The 18926-nt window shown below is 44.8% G+C and overlaps 1 protein-coding gene across 1 annotated transcript in view; it reads right to left on the reverse strand.

Annotated features, from left to right (window-relative positions):
• LOC138249549 (interleukin-1 receptor accessory protein-like) overlaps positions 1 to 18926 on the reverse strand; it is a 2044856-nt gene that overhangs the window by 1196816 nt on the left and 829114 nt on the right. The window contains exon 3 of the mRNA XM_069203498.1: positions 6131 to 6190. Within this exon, the coding sequence (XP_069059599.1) occupies positions 6131 to 6190 (60 nt within the window). The remainder of the gene's footprint in view (positions 1 to 6130; positions 6191 to 18926) is intronic.

The following is an 18926-nucleotide window of genomic DNA, read 5'->3' on the forward strand; positions in this document are numbered from 1 at the left end:
CACTCAATTCTTCCCTGGCAGGCCCCCTGCAGCCAAAAGCTCAGCAGTGTCTGCTGCCAACTCCTCTGGTGCAGGTTCTGCACAGGGAGAGGATTCCTCTTCCACTAAAGGGGAATCTTCTGTAGAGGGAGGGATAGTGGGTAGGGATTTACCCGTTCTACCCCTTTGTTCCAGGATCCAAGGTTCCCTGTCCTTTTTGCTTCTTGGCCCGAGCCCTTGTCAAAGCAAAAATATGCCCAGGAATGACCAGCATTGCTGCATGGGCCTCCAACTCCACTTCTGCCCAAGCTGATGTCTGCAAATCGTTTCCTAGTAGACAGTCTACAGGTAAATCAGTGGCTACCGCAACTTTCTTTGGACCAGTAAACCCCCCCCCCCCCAGTTGAGATTCACAACAGCCATGGGGTGGCTAAGAGTGTTGTTATGAGCATCTGTCACTTGGTATTGCTGACCAAGTAGGTGCTGATCACCAGTTTTTCTATCACCATAGTTACACTGGCTCCTGTGTCCCTGTAGGCCTCAACCTCAACACCATTGATTAGGGGAAGCTGCTTCTACTCACCCATATTAAGGGAACAAGCCACCAAGGTGGCAAAATCAGTGCCACCACCAGAGACTAAAACAGCCTCTGTGGTCTCCCTAACAAAACCATCCCCAACTACATTGCCAATAGTGAGCCCAGCTACACCCTTGGATTGGCTATTAGTAGTAGATTTTCCACCACCACTGCTATTACTAGGGGCACTAGAATTTGCAGCAGGGGTTGTGGTGGTGGGAGGTTTGGTGTTTTTCTTTGGACAAGTGGAATCACTTGCCCAATCGTCCTTGACTTTATACAAATAACACCAATGCTTTTTCTGATTAGTAGAAGAGGATTTGGACCCACCACCCCCAGAGGATTTTTGTGGGCCTGATGAAGACTCAGAATGTTTACTTTTGTCCCAACCCTTCTCAGAAGACTTCCCATCCTTCTTCTTGCCATCCTTGTCACCCCCTGCATGAACTTTTCTGTTCACCCTTGTTCTGACCCACTTCTCTGCCTTCTTTCCCAATTCTTGGGGAGAGGTCAGATCAGAGTCCACTAGGTATTGGTGCAACAAGTCAGACACACAATTTTTAAGAATATGCTCTCTCAGAATAAGATTATACAGGCTTTCATAGTCAGAAACTTTACTGACATGCAACCACCCTTCCAAGGCCATCACTGAACAGTCCACAAAATCTGTCCAGTCTTGAGAAGACTCTTTTCTGGTGTCTCTGAACTTAATCCTGTATTGTTCATTGGTTAAGCCAAATCCATCCAAGAGTGCATCTTTCAAAACGTTGTCATTATTGGCATCACCTTCTCTGACAATAAGGAGCCTATCCCTACCCTTTCAAGTGAAAGATAGCCACAAAATAGCATCCCACTGCCTTTGAAGGACCAACTGTACCATACAGGCCCTCTCAAGTGCAGCAAACCACTTATTAATGTCATCCCCCTCCTTGTAAGGGGGGACTATCTTGTGCAGATTCCTGGAATCTTGATCTCTAACAGGATTGCTATCAGAAATACTGCTGCTGCCACCATGGGGAACTAACCCCAACCTCTGTCTTTCCCTCTGTATGGATTCCCTAAGGCCAGCTGCTGCTGATTAAGCTTCAGGCTGGTCTCTTCTACCCTCAGCTTTCTGAGTTCCCTTTCCATCAAATTATCCTCAGGGTGGGTGGGTTGGGAATGTTTAGACACAGAGGAAATGTGGGAAGTTTCAGAGGGAGACCTGTCCCTAACTGTCTGGAGCCTAGTATCCTGGCCTCTAGGGGTGAAAGATGCCCTACTGATGTGGGACCCTCTAAAACTACCAGTGTCACTATGTGCCCTGCTAGGGGGCAAGTCTTTGTAAGAACCCTCCCCAGCTTCTTCAGGGCACTCCTTTGAGCCTGACTGGGAAGCTTCCCCATTTTCTAACCTCTCCTGAGATGGACCAGACTGGTTCTGGTCATCTACAATGAGCATGTTAAAGAGAAACTCTTTTGTAGGATTCTTACCTATACTCAAACCTCTATCCAGGCAGAGACCCCTCATACTTTTATAGTTCAAACGCTCATATTTTGCATTAACAGTTTTGGGAGTGGGCTCTACTACAGACATGATAGAAAAGGTTTAAGGATAGTGAGAGAAAATGTTTTTGAACTTAGAAAGCACAGAGAAAAAACTTTTTCAAACTTTGAAAAAACTTTTAGAAGTTTTCAAAACTTTTCAGAAACTTTGTTTAAAGCTTTAGAGTAGAAAAGTAAACCGTTTTGGTTAAGTGTATATATACTGAACTATTTGGTATATGATTTTCTTCTGAAAAGCACCAAATGACAAAGTGGTAAAGCAGGTACAAGTACTTATCCCACTGCTGCACCACCAATGTAGGAGGCTGGCCTGGCTTATAGAGGGTACCTTGTGGTACTTACACCCTGTGCCAGGTCCAGTTATCCCTTATTAGTAGATTAGAGGTGTTTCTAGCAGCTTAGGCAGATAGAAGGTAGGTATGGCAAAGCAGCTTAGGCTGAACTAGGAGACATGCAAAGCTCCTAATATACCACTTATATCATATAGCACAATATCATAAGAAAACACAATACTCAGAGTTACTACAAATAAAGGTACTTTATTTTTATGATAATATGCAAAAAGTATCTCAGAGAATACCCTCACTTAGGAGGTAAGTAATATACACAAGTTATATGTACACAAACCCAAAACAGGTAAGTAACAGTAAGAAAAGCAGTGCAAACAATGTAGGATCACAATAGGATGCAATAGGAAAACATAGGTCTAGGGGCAACACAAACCATATACTCCAAAAGTGGAATGCGAATCACGAATGGGCCCCAGACCTATGGGAGCTTGTAGAGGGTCGCTGGGACTGTAAGAAAGAAGTAAGGGTGTCCAAAATACCCCACCCCAAGACCCTAGAAAGCAGAAGTAAAGTTACTCTACTACTGCAAAAGGACACAATAGTCGCGATGGGGGGATTGCGCAAGAACCACAAACACCAGCAAAGCACTGTAGATGGATTCCTGGACGTGAGGACCTGCAAGGCAAGGGGACCAAGTCCAAGAGTTGCGATAGTGTCCAGGGGGGGCAGGAGCCCAGGAAACGCCAGATGAAGGTGGAAGAAGCCAAGGATTCTGCAACAACGAAAAGGGCTAGGAACTTCTCCTTTGGAAGGAAGATGTCCCACAGCGTGCTGGATGTTGCAGAAGTGTTTCCACGCAGAAATACCGCAAACAAGCCTTGCTAGCTGCAAGGGTCGCGGTAGAGGTTTTTGGGTGCTGCTGGTGACCAGGAAGGACCAGGATGTCGCCCCTTGGTGGAGGAGACAGAGGGGGCGCTCAGCACCTCAGAGAACCCCCACAGAAGCAGGAAGCACCTGCAGACATACCAGAGCAGGCACTTGGAAGATATGAGGACAGCGGTCGAATCAGAGTCACAAAGGAGGGTCCCACGACGTCGGAGTCCAACTCAGAGGGTTGAGCACTGCAGAACGGAGTGCTGGGGACCCAGGCTAGGCTGTGCACAAAGGAATCCTTGGAGAAGTGCACAGAAGCCGGTGCAGCTGCAAATCACACAGTACACAGGTTTGCTGTCTGGTGTGGGGAGGCAAGGACTTACCTCAACCAAACTTGGACTGAAGGATCACTGGACTGTGTGGGTCAATTGGATCTAGCCCCTGTGTACCAGGGACCACGCTCGTCGAGATGAGAGGGGACCCAGAGGACTGGTGATGCAGACGTTTGGTGCCTGCGTTAGCAGGGGGAAGACTTTGTCAACCCACTGGAGATTTCTTTGGGCTTCCCAGTGCAGGGTGAAGCTAGACAGCTCTCAGAGCATGCACCACCAGGAAGCAGTCGAGAAAGCTGGCAGGATTAAGCGCTACAATGTTGCTGGTAGTCGTCTTGCTACTTTGTTGAGGTTTTGCAGGCATCCTGGAGCAGTCAGCGGTCGATCCTTGGCAGAAGTTGAAGAGGGAAGTGCAGAGGAACTCTGCTCAGCTCTTGCCTTCGTTATCTGAGGAATAGCCCAGAGGAGAGACCCTAAATAGCCCAAAAAGGAGGTTTGGCTACTGAGAAAGGAGGCTTGGCTACTAAGAGAGGTAAGCATCTATCAGGAGGGGTCTCTGACGTCACCTGCTGGCACTGGCCACTCAGAGCTGTCCGTTGTGCCCCAACACCTCTGAATCCAAGATGGCAGAGGTCTGGGAAACACTGGAGGAGCTCTGGGCACCTCCCCTGGGAGGTGCTGGTCAGGGGAGTGGTCACTCTCCTTTCCTTTGTCCAGTTTCGCGCCAGAGCAGGGCTGGGGGATCCCTGAACTGGTGTAGACTGGCTTATGTAGAGATGGGCACCATCTGTGCCCATCAAAGCATTTCCAGAGGCTGGGGGAGGCTACTCCTCCCCAGCCCTTCAAACCTATTTCCAAAGGGAGAGGGTGTTCTGCCTTCCTGGGCCGGGGCTGCCCAGACCGCAGGAGGGCAGAATCCTGTCTGAGTGGTTGGCAGCAGCTGCAGTGGAAATCCCGGAAAGGCAGTTTGGCAGTACCCGGGTTCTGTGCTAGAGACCTGAGGGATCATGGAATTGTCCCCCCAGTACCAGAAAGTTCGGGGAAATAGCCCTGAACGATATGGGGGCACCTTGGCTTGTTCCAGGGTGCCCACACACTAAGTAACTTGGCACCCAACCTTCACCAAGTGAGGGTTAGACATATAGGTGACTTATGAGTTACTTATGTGCAGTGAAAAATGGCTGTGAAATAACATGGGCATTATTTCACTCAGGCTGCAGTGGCAGGCCTGTGTAAGAATTGCCTGAGCTCCCTATGGGTGGCAAAAGAAATGCTGCAGCCCATAGGGGTCTCCTGGAATCCCAATACCCTGGGTACCTAAGTACCATATACAAAGGAATTATATGGGTGTACCAGTGTGCCGAAGAGAATTGGTGAAATTAGTTACTAGCCTGCAGTGACAAATTTAGAAAGCAGAGAGAGCATAAACACTGAGGTTCTGGTTAGCAGAGCCTCAGTGATACAGTTAGGCACCAAACAGGGAACACATACAGGGCATACACTATGAGCACTGGGGTCCTGCCTAGCAGGATCCCAGTGACATAAGGGCAAAAACAAACATACATACAGTGAAAATGGGGGTAACATGACAGGAAAGATGGTACTTTCCTACACTAGGCACTAGATTCTTTTTTTAATCCATCAAGGGGTGGGGCTGCCCAAAACTAACCATTTGACTGCCTTTCGTTTTTGTCTTTTATTCGAAAAGTGTGGAATAGAGTACGACCTAAACTTGTGAGATGTGTAAGATATGGGAGATGGGGTGTTTATACTTTAATTTAGAGACCTAAGTAGCGTGAGGTAAGAAACAAGCTTTCAGCAGTTATGTTGCAGCGGGATGTGTTTACAAGGCTCTCTGATGTTATGTAACAGCTGTCCCCGTACCTTATTATTTCAGGTGGAAACTCAGAACTGCAATAAAGTGATTAACAGTGTTAGTTTGTGCATCGTGGTATGCGACTACGTTATAGTGGTTTGGAATGGGCACCTCATATGCAGTCCTGCTGTACCTACAATTGTAAAGTTATCTGTCGTATAATAACTGTTTAGCTAAACCAAACAAAATACCAAAGGTGAAAAAGTCCAGATACATCACTACACCCACTATGGGTTGTGATAAAATGACGTACCGAAGGACCATGAATGTGGGCAGGTACACTGTAAACTGAATACAAGCACTTTCTGTTCTCCAAAATGCATGGTTACAAAAATCGCCTACTGGTAAGACATGCAGATGGTAATACGTCAAAATGAAACACATACATTTTGTTTATCAAACACATACACAACGCATTAGAAGAACCTACACAAATCAAATATGAAGTACATTCAGCATAATAAAGGAGCATCATGTAATTAATTTGACACATTTATTGCCCTAATTCAACAAGTACGCATGGCACCACTGGTACAAGAAAGTGCCATTTATCATTTACACTCAATATGTCATGTACCGTTCTAATTCTTTTGCATGCCCATATGTTTTGGTTTCTGAGACACCTGCTTTGACATTAGCAAGGCTCTGGCCCTGCATACCTGAAGCCAGATGTCGATATATCTTCTGTCCCATCTTGGCCAATAGCATTTTTTCTGCACCTGAAAATGAAAGGTGGAGAACATGAGAAAGGCTGACAGGCAGCCTGGTGGCATGAACGTAGGCTTACCAACAATTTCTATCACATGCCTAGTTCATTGAAATATTCTGTGAAAACATGATAGGAGTGCTAAGATTGTGTGAATATTTGAATCATGTTTACACATTTCTAATTGAAGTTATTTTACGTAATCAACAGATGCTTGGTGAAAAATGTACATCTGAATCACAAAAAGTGCTCTGAGAGAGCAATCAGAGGCGTTTTAAGGCATGAATAAAGTGGGCTCTGCCCCAAGGCTCCAGTCTTCCACGGAGTCCCTGATAGAGCCAGCTCTGTTCTGCAGAGTCTTGCCTTGATTATTTCGAATAATTCTTAAACAGATTGTTGTAAATACCGTTTTCCTTTAATTTATTCTTAATGTAGGTGATGTGTGGGAGTCTATTACAAACATCTGCAGAAAAATGATGTGTTTATGTCTCATGCAACATCCATAAAAACATTGTTTTAGATCAAAAACAGGACCTCACATATGAGAACATGGAGGGTACCACGGAGATTATTTGCATTAATATTAGTAAGCTGCTGCTGTGATAAAATATTGAAAAGACACATCACCATCCCTGCATATTATAATATTATATGTAATCATATTTAAAATGTGGACGAGCGTGCCTGTGCACTGTCAGTGATCTGTCCAAATGAAAGTGCTGAAACACGATCATAAATTCGTATCTGCTCCGGACACGGCCCTCAAAATATGTTTGGCCCAGGGTCCCCATAATCTTTAAGTTGTCCCTGAGTACCATGGTGCTTGTGCCTACTTTTTTGCTTCCCTGGGGCACTTGTGAATTACAGAAGGAGCCTCAGACAACTGTACTACTTAACACTTTGGGCATACATTTTAAGCCTGCACAATACCAAGAGAATGTTTTTTTGATTTACATGGGGCACAGTGTCAGGAAATAAGGGAAAGCTGTTGTCTTTGCACCTGTTTTGTGGCACACATATCTAAAGGAGGCAGAAAAACTGTGCACTACCTATGAAATGGGATAGAATTCTCATCAGATTCCAAAGGTAAACTAAACTATTCAGTAATAAACACTTCTTAGTAAGTTTACTACATTTTGGCCGTTCACAAAATCCAAGTGTTAATTTACCCCAAAAGTTTAACTTACATGTCTTTGTCAAATGTAAGTGCCTGGGGACAATAATCTTTTGAGTGATTTACACTTTTGTGGAAGTTTACTACTTTTTGGCCATTCACAAAATCAGAGTGTAAGTTACACTTTTGGAGTAAATTTACACTCTAATTTTATGAACAGACAAACAGCAGTAAAGTTACTCGAAAGCGTAAATTACTTAAAGTGTTTTACCTTTATGAATTGTGCCCTCCGGGGCCTGATTCACAAAGTTAAACTTAAACTTGTGTGCCATTCACAAACTCTGAATTCATAGTTAGTTTATGTGTGCGGAGACTCAAACAGTCGGGGGAGAGAACTTGACACATACAAAGATAGGATAGGCCTATCTTTTCATGTGCGGAATTCTTCACCCGACTGTGAAGTTTCTGTCAATTGAAAAACTTACTATTAACTCAGAGTAAGTTTATGACGTTGGAGTATTTGCACATAAAACGATAGGCCTATCCTATCTTTTTATGTGCGGAGTTCTCCGCCCTGACTGAGGAGTCTCTGCAGTTGTAAACTTTCTATTAAATCAGAGTTTGTGAATAGCAAAAATTACTAAACTTACAAAAAAGCGTAGGTTTACGTTTGTGAATCAGGCCCACAGTCTATAGCTCACGAGAAGGCATTTTTTGAGGGAACACGGGGTGCCATAGAGCACCCGAGGATATCCTGCAGCTAGGTGGGGCGACACATTGCACCTGCCTATGTGTGACACCTTCCCCATTTAGAAAATCAAACAGGTTTGCTGCATGCAGCGAAAGATGGAGTGGCTGCCTTATTTCTACTATGTCTCCTTTTATTGATCCTTCATATGCAGAGCTGACGTGAATGTCGCAGATATTGCCTGCATAGGTTAGAGTACTTTTTCATTTTTATAAAGTATACTGTCCCTGTCTTCTCTAGCTGTTGCTGGTGATGGTTTGACTGACCGTACATCATATTAATATAATAGGGCCACTGGTATTTACAAATGTCCTTTTTTTACTTGGCCTTCAAACTGCTGTCTGTGTCTATAATGCCACTCCAGGACTGATTTCTTCATATTACCATTATGTGAGTGGTAATCACTGCTTTTACAGGTCATACTGAGGTTGACATCCTAAATAGCTTTAACAGAAGAGCAACTCGAATCTAAGCAGTGATTCTTTAAGGAAAATATGAAAAGTTGAATCTGAATAATTACATTTTCAATAGGCGTAAGCTTGCTTTTTTTCTTACTCCGGTGAATCAAAAGGACACATTCCTTAACATTTTCTAAAATGAAAAAAGGCATCCCTTTACTCCCAACAATAAGCAGAAGTGCAAACACGTTTAGTTGTGTTATTTAAATTATCCCACTCCAAGCGCCACCCTTAATTTGTTCAATTTGAAAGAGATCCCAGATTGGTGTGCTGGGATTCGAGGGATGCACCAATGAAGCAGTTAGAATAAGTATGTAAAATGTGAAAGCTTGGTGACTGCAATCTGGGAACCAGCCATACAACAATCAGGTGTAAACACCCTAGTCAGGATGGAATATCCATGATAAAACTTTCAAAACCTGTTACTTGCTGAAAGCAACATTTGAAAATACAGCACGGCAAGGTACATTAGTTCTTGAATGTCTGGTAACAAAAACAAATCTTCTTCTGGAGCATTAACCAGGCCAGTCAGTCAGTCGAAAATAATTTATTTGGCTCAGCAGAGCCATAAAAGTCACAAACAAATAATTATACATAGATCAGTTAAAAATATAAATGTCAATATCAGGCTAAACAACATAATACAAAAACTAATAACATTTACGAATTCGAATGTCACTGAAGATAAAATTTAACACAGCATATATCATCACGTCACATCCCAAAACATGCAAATATGAGTATGCTAAAAGATTGGACCTAATACCTGAAGCCAAGAGCCAGGGGGAAGGAACCTTCTCCTGGGTACACTATCTAAATTACAAAAAAGAATAAAGTGCAAAGTTCTTTGAGGAGATTTACCGTCACATGTACACAGTGTAAGTTTTTTAACCAAGTATCTTGAGTGGGGAATGCGACTAAGAAATGTATAGGTTTCCGGCGAAATCTGGACTGTAAAAATCTGTGCCGCTTGGAAGAAAGGATTATGAGGTACAGTTTAGGTTAAAGCGATTGCAACAACAAGCTCTCCGGATCCCCTGATACCTTACTAGTCATATTCGATTTGAAAACATAATGCCAGTATAACTCCTTATTTCTCTTTAGCCGTGACGAACAGAGATCTGGGAACATGGAAATATTCTCCAACCCTAACTTGGGAAAATGTAGTATTAACATACCTGAGCCATTGAATATCCATAGACGGGGCCAGTAAAAGACAGTCTGAAATCACGAATCTTCAAAACTGAGTTTCAGGATTAAGCCATACTCTGAGCCAATAAGGGCTGTACTCTTAAATAGTCAGTTACACACCTCAGGCCAACCTCATTATGACAAAAAGCAGCCGGGGTGGATTACAGGACCGCTAGCAACTGCCTCAAAAACGTATTTTCCACTACCAGGGGGCTCATGATGTTGCTATAGCCCTGGACCCCACCTCCAAACGACGCAATAGGAGATATTAGCCAGGCATAACTTGTGGTGGCAATTTGAAGACATAAAAGCTTTAAAGTGCTGTCCTTATATCAGTCACCACAACAAGATTTTTCAGCAATACTAAAAGAACTGACAAAAAGTAAATGCTGCATTGATATAAGGAACTTAAATCGAACTCTCCCAAAAAATATTGAACGTGGTAAATCCACTTGGAGCGGAATGATCTGTAATAGGTTTCAGTAATTATTTTCATTTATGACTTATGATCCCTGCTGCCAGGTAGGGTAATATAAAACGTGTGTATACTAACAAATGTATATTTTGAACATTGTATATTGGTTCATGACAGCTTTGAATATCCTGAATATTGATACAGAAATGTAATCCAATGAAGTGCAAAGTATATGCACTGATTTTCTCATTACCTCATGCAAGTATTACTTCTCATGCGGCAATTCCTGTCAAGTGAGTAAGGTGACGAGGACAAATCTCATGTTTCTAGATGAAAACAGTAAAATAAACGGAGGTATTAGTTAGATGAAGAGGAAGTTTTGATGCCAGGGAGCCCTATGCCGGTCAGCTGCCGATGAAATCTAAACACCAGATCCATGAATGATGGCCTCACCACTGCTGTTACAGGAGAGAAAAGAGGGGATCAGACCATCTACATTTATAGCAGAAGGACAAAGAATAAAATTAAGGCTTTTGTTCACTCTTAATAAAATATTAGGTGTGATAAAATGAATTATTAATTGGAGTGGATGGAAGTCCACCACAAGTAATTAGGGGCCAAAGGTATCAAACTATTTTGCATTCGCAAACTGTGCGAATGCAAAATAACTTTTAAGATGTATGAAAGGCATCCGCAGTGCATTTTTAAGCAATTGTTAAAATAGCAATTCTCTAAAATTGCAACTCTATTTTGCAAATCGCAAATAAGGAATCACAAATTAAAGGTATGAAGCATTTGCAAATTGCAAATAATCAAAAACGGGGATTTTGCATGTGCAATTTACCACCAACTGAAATCAGGTGGTAATCAGGTGCAACCTATAAAAAGAGGCCCAGAGGGCATCAGCACTTTTCAACAATGGATGCACTCTGCGTCATGCGGAGGAGGATGAGGATCCTGGCAGGTTTGCAGAGAGGGAGGAGGAGACAGGAGCTCATTTTCAGAGTGCGCATTACTCTCTTTGATCAGAGAGAGGAGGAAATATTTGATAAGTGTAGGTTGAACTCTGCCATGATACTGGACCTAATTGCAGATTCACAACTGCAACTGCAGCCACACACACACAAAACCAATGCCATATGCACCCATGTGCAGGTAGTATGCTCCTTTGACCACTTAGCCTCAGGAAGCTATCAGGGGATCATAGAAGCAGCTGGAGGTGTGTCTGAAAGTGTGCTCTCACGCTTCTTCAATACATTCCTCAATGCAATGATATCAAAAATTAATCTGCACATCAAATTACCCAACACCCTACAGGACTTGCAGCTAACTACATTACATTTCTACCAGGTAAGCCAATTTCCACATGTAATTGGCTGCATTGATGGGACACATGTGTCAATCTGTCCACCAACTGAAACTAGGTACATATACAGGAATAGACAAAAATAGCAATTTGATTAACATACAGGTCATTTGCAATGCCTCCCACATCATAACTGTTTTAGTGGCCAGATATCCTGGTAGCACACATGATTTGTACATCTTTAGACATAGTGGAATATACACAAGACTTCTTGCTGGGGAGTTTGGAGAAGGATACCTACTTGGTAATGTAACAGAGAACAATGCAGCATATCATATAAGTGATGTCACAGATAACAATAACTCATTTTACACTCCTGTCATTGTAGGAGACAGTGCATATGCAGTGCGGTCCCTCATCCTACCACCATACCTCAATCCAGCCACTCCAAGTGAATGGCAATAAAATGAGGCACATAGGAGGACACGAAGTGCGATTGAGAGGACCTTTGGACTGCTAAAGAGTCGCTTTCAGTGCCTGCATGAAACGGGGAGGGCACTACAATACAGTCCAGAAACCTCTGGTAAGATTGTGGCCACATGTGCTATGTTGCTTTACATCACAATGATAAGCGGCATACCAGCGGAACCCACAGATACGGACTCAGATGAGGATGATGACCCCTTGCCACCCCTTCATCCAGCAGACCGAACCAGAGCAGCAGACGGCAGGCAAAGACGTGCTGAGATTACGTGCAACTATTTCTGATGTAAGTAATGACACCACCATGCCTTGTTCAATTTTTTGCAACAGTTTTCACATCTATTGCCTTAACTTCAGGTCAAATTTGTGGGCATAGGACATAGGTAGTCCAAAAACACAATCAGTACCCAAATTACAATGTCATACTATTAACATCATAGCATCAATTTATTGACAAAAAATGCGCAAGGCTCAGAACATCTCCACTTTACTTTTTATGTCAATGGACTCCGCTAGACCCCGATGGCTTACCGGCACCTCTTGTTGAAAGTTCTGAGACATTACTGTGTCTGGAAGTGCAACGCCTACAATCCATTACAGGGGCTGTGACACTACTGAGGCTACAGAGCTCTTCACTATCCCCACCACCCAGCTCGCTGTCTGCAGCACTCCGGGCTGCCTGCATTGTCTCCAGTTAGGAGGCTGGCATGGTTTGTAGTGGGTACCTTGGGTACTTACACCTTATACCAGGTCCAGTTATTCCTTATTAGTGAAATGTAGTAGTGTTCTAGCAGTTTAGGCTGATAGTGGTAGCTATAGGAGAGCAGCTTAGGCTGAACTAGGAGACATGTAAAGCTCATGCAATACCACTTATAGTTACACAGTACTGAAACACAAGTAACAACAATACTCAGTGTTACCAAAAATAAAGATAGTTTATTTGGGTGACACAGTACCAAAAATATCTTAGAGGCAATACTCCTTCTGAAAGTAAGTATTATACACAATATATACACTACACACCAAAATAAGGCAATTAATTAGACATAGGATAGTGCAAACAATAGGAAATGCTATAGAAAGCAATGAGACAAAATAGGTCTAGGGGCAACACAAGCCATATACTAAGAAAGTGGAATGCGAATCACGAGTTACCCCCTAAACAAGTGTAGTGTGTGCAGAATCACTGGGAGAGTAAGAATATAGTAAAGGTAAGTAAATTACCCCACCCCAGAGCCCAGAAAAGCAGGAGTAAAGTACTGCAAGTTTCCTTAGGACACACTACACCTCATGATTGGGATTATTGCAAGAACCAACCAAGTCTGCAAGCAACAAACAGTGGATTCCTGGACCTGAACATCTGCAAAAGAAGGAGACTAAGTCCAGAAGTTGAAAGATGTTGCAAGAAGGACAGGAGCCCCTGCAAACCCAGAAGAGGGTGCAAAGGAAGTGTCCTCGGTTGGACGGAAACTGCAGAAATGCACCCTAGGAAGATACCAGCGGGTTCCTGCATAATGCAAAGGATGTCCCACATCGTGAAGTTGGATGCAGGCGAGTTTTGCCTCTGGATTCCTCCAACAAGCCTTGGTTCCGTCAAAGTTGCATTTTGCGTCAACTAGGCACTATCTGGACCCAGGGGAGACCTGGGAGCCTCAACTCTGTGTGAGGAGGAAGAGGGGGCTCTCAGCACCTCAGAGAGCCCTCAGAACATCAGATAGATCCCACTGGAGCCCCAACACACTGGGACAAAGGAGGTGCAAAATGCGGTTGGTGCAGCACTACACAGGAAGGTCCCACGCCACCGGAGATCAACTCAGCGAGTTGGGTGTTGCAGGATTGAGTGCTGGGGACCTGGGCCAAACTGTGCATGAAGGAATTTTGCATATAGTGCACAGAGGCCTCAGGAGGCGAAGAAGATGCGGTGCACAGGGGTACTGTTGTTCTGGGGGAAGGCAAGGTCTAACCTCCTCCAAATTGCGACAGCAGGACCTCAGGACAGTCTGTGTCAAAGGGCCTACCCTCTGTGTTCCAAAGAGCACGCTCACCGCCAGGAGAGGAGTCGAAGAGAACCGGTCGTCGACTTAGAAGGTGTCTGCATGAGCAGGGGAGTGACTCCGTCAACCCACTGGAGATTTATTCGGTCCTTCTGATGCAGGGTGAAGACAGGGAGTCCTCGGAGCGTGTACACCATGGAAACTGTTGCAGTTGCTGGCTGAAGCTGAAGTTGCAGAAGAAAAGTATCCCTTGTGGATACTTTGTTGCTGTTACAGAGGTTCCTGGGGCAGACTGCGGTTTATCTGAGGTCAGAGGATGAAGTAGTAGTTGCAGAGGATTCCTGCTGGAAACTTGCAAGTGGAATCTGAAGCGAACCCACAGGAGAGACCCTAAATAGCCCTGAGAGGGGGATTGCTACCTTATCAGGTAAGGACCTATCAGGAGGTGTCTCTGATGTCACCTGCTGGCACTGACCACTCAGAGCCCTCCAGAGTGCCCCCACACCTTGCAAAGCAAGATGGCTGAAGTCTGGGACACACTGGAGGAGCTCTGGGCACCACCCCTAGGGTGGTGATGGGCAGGAGAGTGGTCACTCCCTTTTCTTTTGTCCAGTTTCACACCAGAGCAGGGGGCAAGGGATCTTTGAACCAGTGTAGACTGGCTTATGCAAGGAGGGCACCATCTGTGCCCTTCAAAGCATTTCCAGAGGCTGGGGGTGGCTACCCCTCACCAGCATGTAACTCCCATTTCCAAAGGGAGAGGGTGTAACACCCTGCTCTCAGAGGCAATGCTTTGTTCTGCCTTCCTGGGACTGAGCTGCTCAGACCCAAGGAGGGCAGAACCCTGTCTGTGAGGTGGCAGCAGCTGTAGCTGCAGTGCAGGCCTCAGAGAGCTGGTTTGGCAGTACTGGGGGTCCTTAGTGGAGCCCCCAGGATGCTTGGAATTGGCTCCCCAATACCAGATTTGGAATTTGGGAACAATTCCATGATCTTAGACACGTTACATGGCCATATTCGGAGTTACCATTGTGAAACTACATATAGGTATTGACCTATATGTAGTGCACGTGTGTAATGGTGTCCCCAGACTCACAATGTCCCAGGAAATGCCCTGAACTATGTGGGGGCACCTTTGCTAGTGCACACTTAGTAACTTTGCACCTAACCTTCAACAAGTGAAGGATATATATATAGGTGACTTATAAGTTACTTAAGTGCAGTGAAAATGGCTTTGAAATAACATGTGCGTTATTTCATGCAGGTTGCAGTGGTAGTCCTGGGAAAGGGCTTGTCTGAGCTTCTTATGGGTGGCAAAAGAAATGCTGCAGCCCATAAGGATCTCCTGAAACCCCAATGCCCTGGGTACCTAGGTACCATATACTAGGGACTTATAAGGGGTTCCAATGTGCAAATTGAAATTGGTAAATGAAGTCACTGGCCTATAATGACACATTTAAAAGCAAAGAGAGCATAAGCACTGAGGTCCTGATTAGCAGGGCCTCAGTGACACAGTCAAGCACTATACAGACACACACATTAGGCCATAAACTATGTGCACTGGTGTCCTGACCAGCAGGACCCCAGTGAAACAGGCAAAAACATACTGATATACAGGTAAAAATGGGGGTAGCATGCCAAGAAAGATGGTACTTTCCTACACAACCCCCCGAGGACAATAAGGCTAACCTTGCCCAGATGAGTTTTCATTGTCTAAGTGGATATATCTGGAGAGTCCATCTGCATTTGCATGGGTACTCCCAGGTCTATGTTCCTCTGTAAAGTGCATCCCCTGTACGGAAATGGACCACCTCAACAATTTAGGGTTTTCACCTTTTATTTGTTTAAGCCATAATAGAGGTTTGTGGTCTGTCTGAACAATTAAGTGAGTCCCAAACAAGTAGGGTCTCAGCTTCTTCAGTGCCCAGACTACAGCAAAAGCCTCCCTCTCTATGGCAGACCAACACATTTATCTAGGGTCAACCTCCTGCTAATGAAAGCAACAGGTTGATCCTGGCCCTCTGAGTTAAGTTGTGATAGTACAGCCCCTACCCCAAATTCAGAAGCATCTGTTTGAACAATGAATTTTTTGGAGTAGTTTGGGCTCTTTAAGACAGTTGCAGAGCACATTGCCTACTTAAGCTCCTCAAAAGCTTTCTGACAGCTAGCTGTCCATAATACCTTTTTAGGCATTTTCTTACTGGTAAGATCATTAAGAGGGGCTGCAATGGAGCCATAGTTCACAATGAACCTCCTGTAATACCCAGTGAGACCTAAGAAGGCTCTGAACTGGGTCTATGTAATAGTGAGAGCCCAGTCCATAATGGTCTGAATCTTCCCCTGTAGTGGTTCAATCTGTTCTCCACCTACTAGGTGGCCCAGATAAAACACTTTCCCCTGCCCTATCTGGCATGTTGAAGCCTTGATAGTTAAGCCTGCCTTTTGCAGGGCCTCTAAAACTTTCTAGAGGTGGACCAGGTAGTCATCCCAGGTGGAGCTAAATACAACAATATCATCTAAGTACGCTGCACTGAAAGCTTCCAAACCTTGGAGGACTATATTCAATAGCCTCTGAAAAGTGGCAAGTGCATTTTTCAAACTAAAGAGCATAACTGTGAATTGATAATGCCCTCCTATGGTTGAAAATGCAGTTTTTGCTTTAGCATCCTCTGACATTTTGATCTGCCAAAATCCTGCAGTCAAATCAAAGGTGCTCAGATACTTGGCAGATACCAGGGTATCTATTAGCTCATCTGCCCTGGGTATAGGGTGAGCATCAGTTTTGGTTACTGTATTAAGACCTCTATAGTCCACACAAAACCACATTTCTCTCTTTCCTTCTTTACTATGCGGTCTGGGGACAAGCACCACTGGGCTGGCCCAGGGGCTATCAGAAGCCTCAAAAACTCCAAGGTCTAACATTTCCTGAACTTCTGTTTTTATGCAATCTCTGACATGGTCAGGTTGCCTGAAAATTTTACTTTTGACAGGTAAACTGTCTCCAGTGTCAACTGTATGTTCACACCAAGTAGTTGTACCAGGTGTGAGTGAGAATAGTTCAGAAAACTGACTTAGGAGATTTTTACAGTCTTCCTTCTGCTCAGCAGCAAGGCAGTCTGCAAGAACCACTCCTTCCAGTAAGCCGTCAGTGTTGGAGAAGAGGTCAGGGAGAGGGTCACTCTCTTCCTCCTGCCCCTCATCTGTAGCCATGAGCAGGGTTAAGTCAGCCCTGTCATAGTAAGGTTTCAGGCGGTTGACATGAAGCACCCTAAGGGGCTTCTGGCAGCGCCCAGGTCCACCAGCTATGTGACCTCACCTTTCTTTTCTACAATGAGATGGGGTCCACTCCATTTGTCCTGGAGAGTTCTTGGGGCCACAGGCTCCAATACCCACACCTTCTGTCCTGGGCGGTACTCTGTCAGGACAGCCATCTGGTCATGCCATTGCTTTTGGTAGCTCTGGGCTGGCCTGAATGTTTTTAGTGGCCCTTTTCAGGTACTCAGCCATTCTACTTCTCAGGCCAGGTACACAGTCTTGCTTTGGAGTTTTAAAAAGTTGTTCCCAACCCTCCTTAACAAGAGCAAGGCGACCCCTAACAGGGTGACCAAATAGGAGTTCAAAGGAGCTGTAGCCCACTCCTTTTTGGGGTACCTCCCTGTAGGGGAAAAGGAGGCATGGCAAGAAGACATCCCATATCCTTCTGAGTTTTTCAGAGAGTCCCATGATCATGCCTTTGAGAGTTGTATTAAACCTCTCAATCAATCCATTAGTTTGTGGGTGATAAGGGGTTGTGAATTTGTAGGTAACACACACTCTTCCACATTGCTTCGAGGTTTGCAGACATGACGTTATTACCTCTGTCTGACACCACTTCCTCAGGAAAACCCACTCTGGAAAAGATTCCCAGGAGGGATTTTGCTACTGCAGGTGCTGTAGTGGTCCTTAAGGGGATACCTTTTGGCATGGTCCACCACCACAAGGATGTATCTATTGCCAGAAGCTGTTGGAGGGTCAAGGGGGGCAACAATATCAACCACTACCCTTTCAAAGGGCACCTCAGCCACTGGCAGTGGGATTAAGGGGGCCTTTGGGGTGCCACCAGTCTTGCCACTGGCTTGGCAGGTGACACAGGAGTGACAAAACTCCTTTGTGTCTTCTGACATATGGGGCCAGTGAAAATGTGGAAGAAGTCTGTCCCATGTTTTACTCTGGCCTAAATGCCCAGCCAAAGGAATGTCATGAGCAAGAGTTAGGAGGAATTCCCTGTACTGAAGGGGGATGACCAGTCTCCTGGTGGCACCAGGTTTAGGGTCCCTTGCTATAAGTATAGAGGAGATTATTCTCCCGGTAAACTCTGGGGCTGTCATTGACATCCCCGTTTTGCTGCCTGAAAGCTTGCTGTCTCCAATATGGGACAGGTTTGCTGTGCCACACTCAGCTCTTCCCTGGCAGGCCCCCTTGCACCCAAAAGCTCAGCTGTATCAGCTTCCAGCTCCTCTGGTTTAGGTTCTGCACAGGGAGAGAATTCCTCTTCCTCAAAAGGGGAATCATCTGTGGAGGGAGGGATAGTGGACAAGGGTTTGCCCTTCTTACCCCTAGTTTTTGGGAGCTCTTGGTCCATTATTACAGGATCCAGGTTTCCCTGTCCTCCTTGCTTCTTGGCCTGAGACCTGGTAAGAGTAAATTATATGCTCAGGAATGCCCAGCATTGCTGCATGGGCCTCCAACTCCACTTCAGCCCAAGCTGAAGTCTCCAAATCCTTGCCTAGCAGACATTCTACAGGTAAATCATTGGCTACCACAACTTTCTTTGGACCAGTAACCCTCCCCCAATTGAGATTCACAACAGCCATGGGGTGGCTAAGAGTGTTGCTATGGGCGTCTGTCGCTTGGTACTGATGACCAAGTAGGTGCTGCTCAGGTGAAACCAGTTTGTCTATCAACATAGGGACACTGGTACCTGTGTCTTTGTAGGCCTCAACCTGAACACCATTAATTAGGGGTAGCTGCTTGTACTTATCCATATTAAGGGACAAGCAACTA

This window comes from Pleurodeles waltl, chromosome 8, assembly GCF_031143425.1.
Source record: "Pleurodeles waltl isolate 20211129_DDA chromosome 8, aPleWal1.hap1.20221129, whole genome shotgun sequence".
Taxonomy (NCBI): Eukaryota; Metazoa; Chordata; class Amphibia; order Caudata; family Salamandridae; genus Pleurodeles; species Pleurodeles waltl.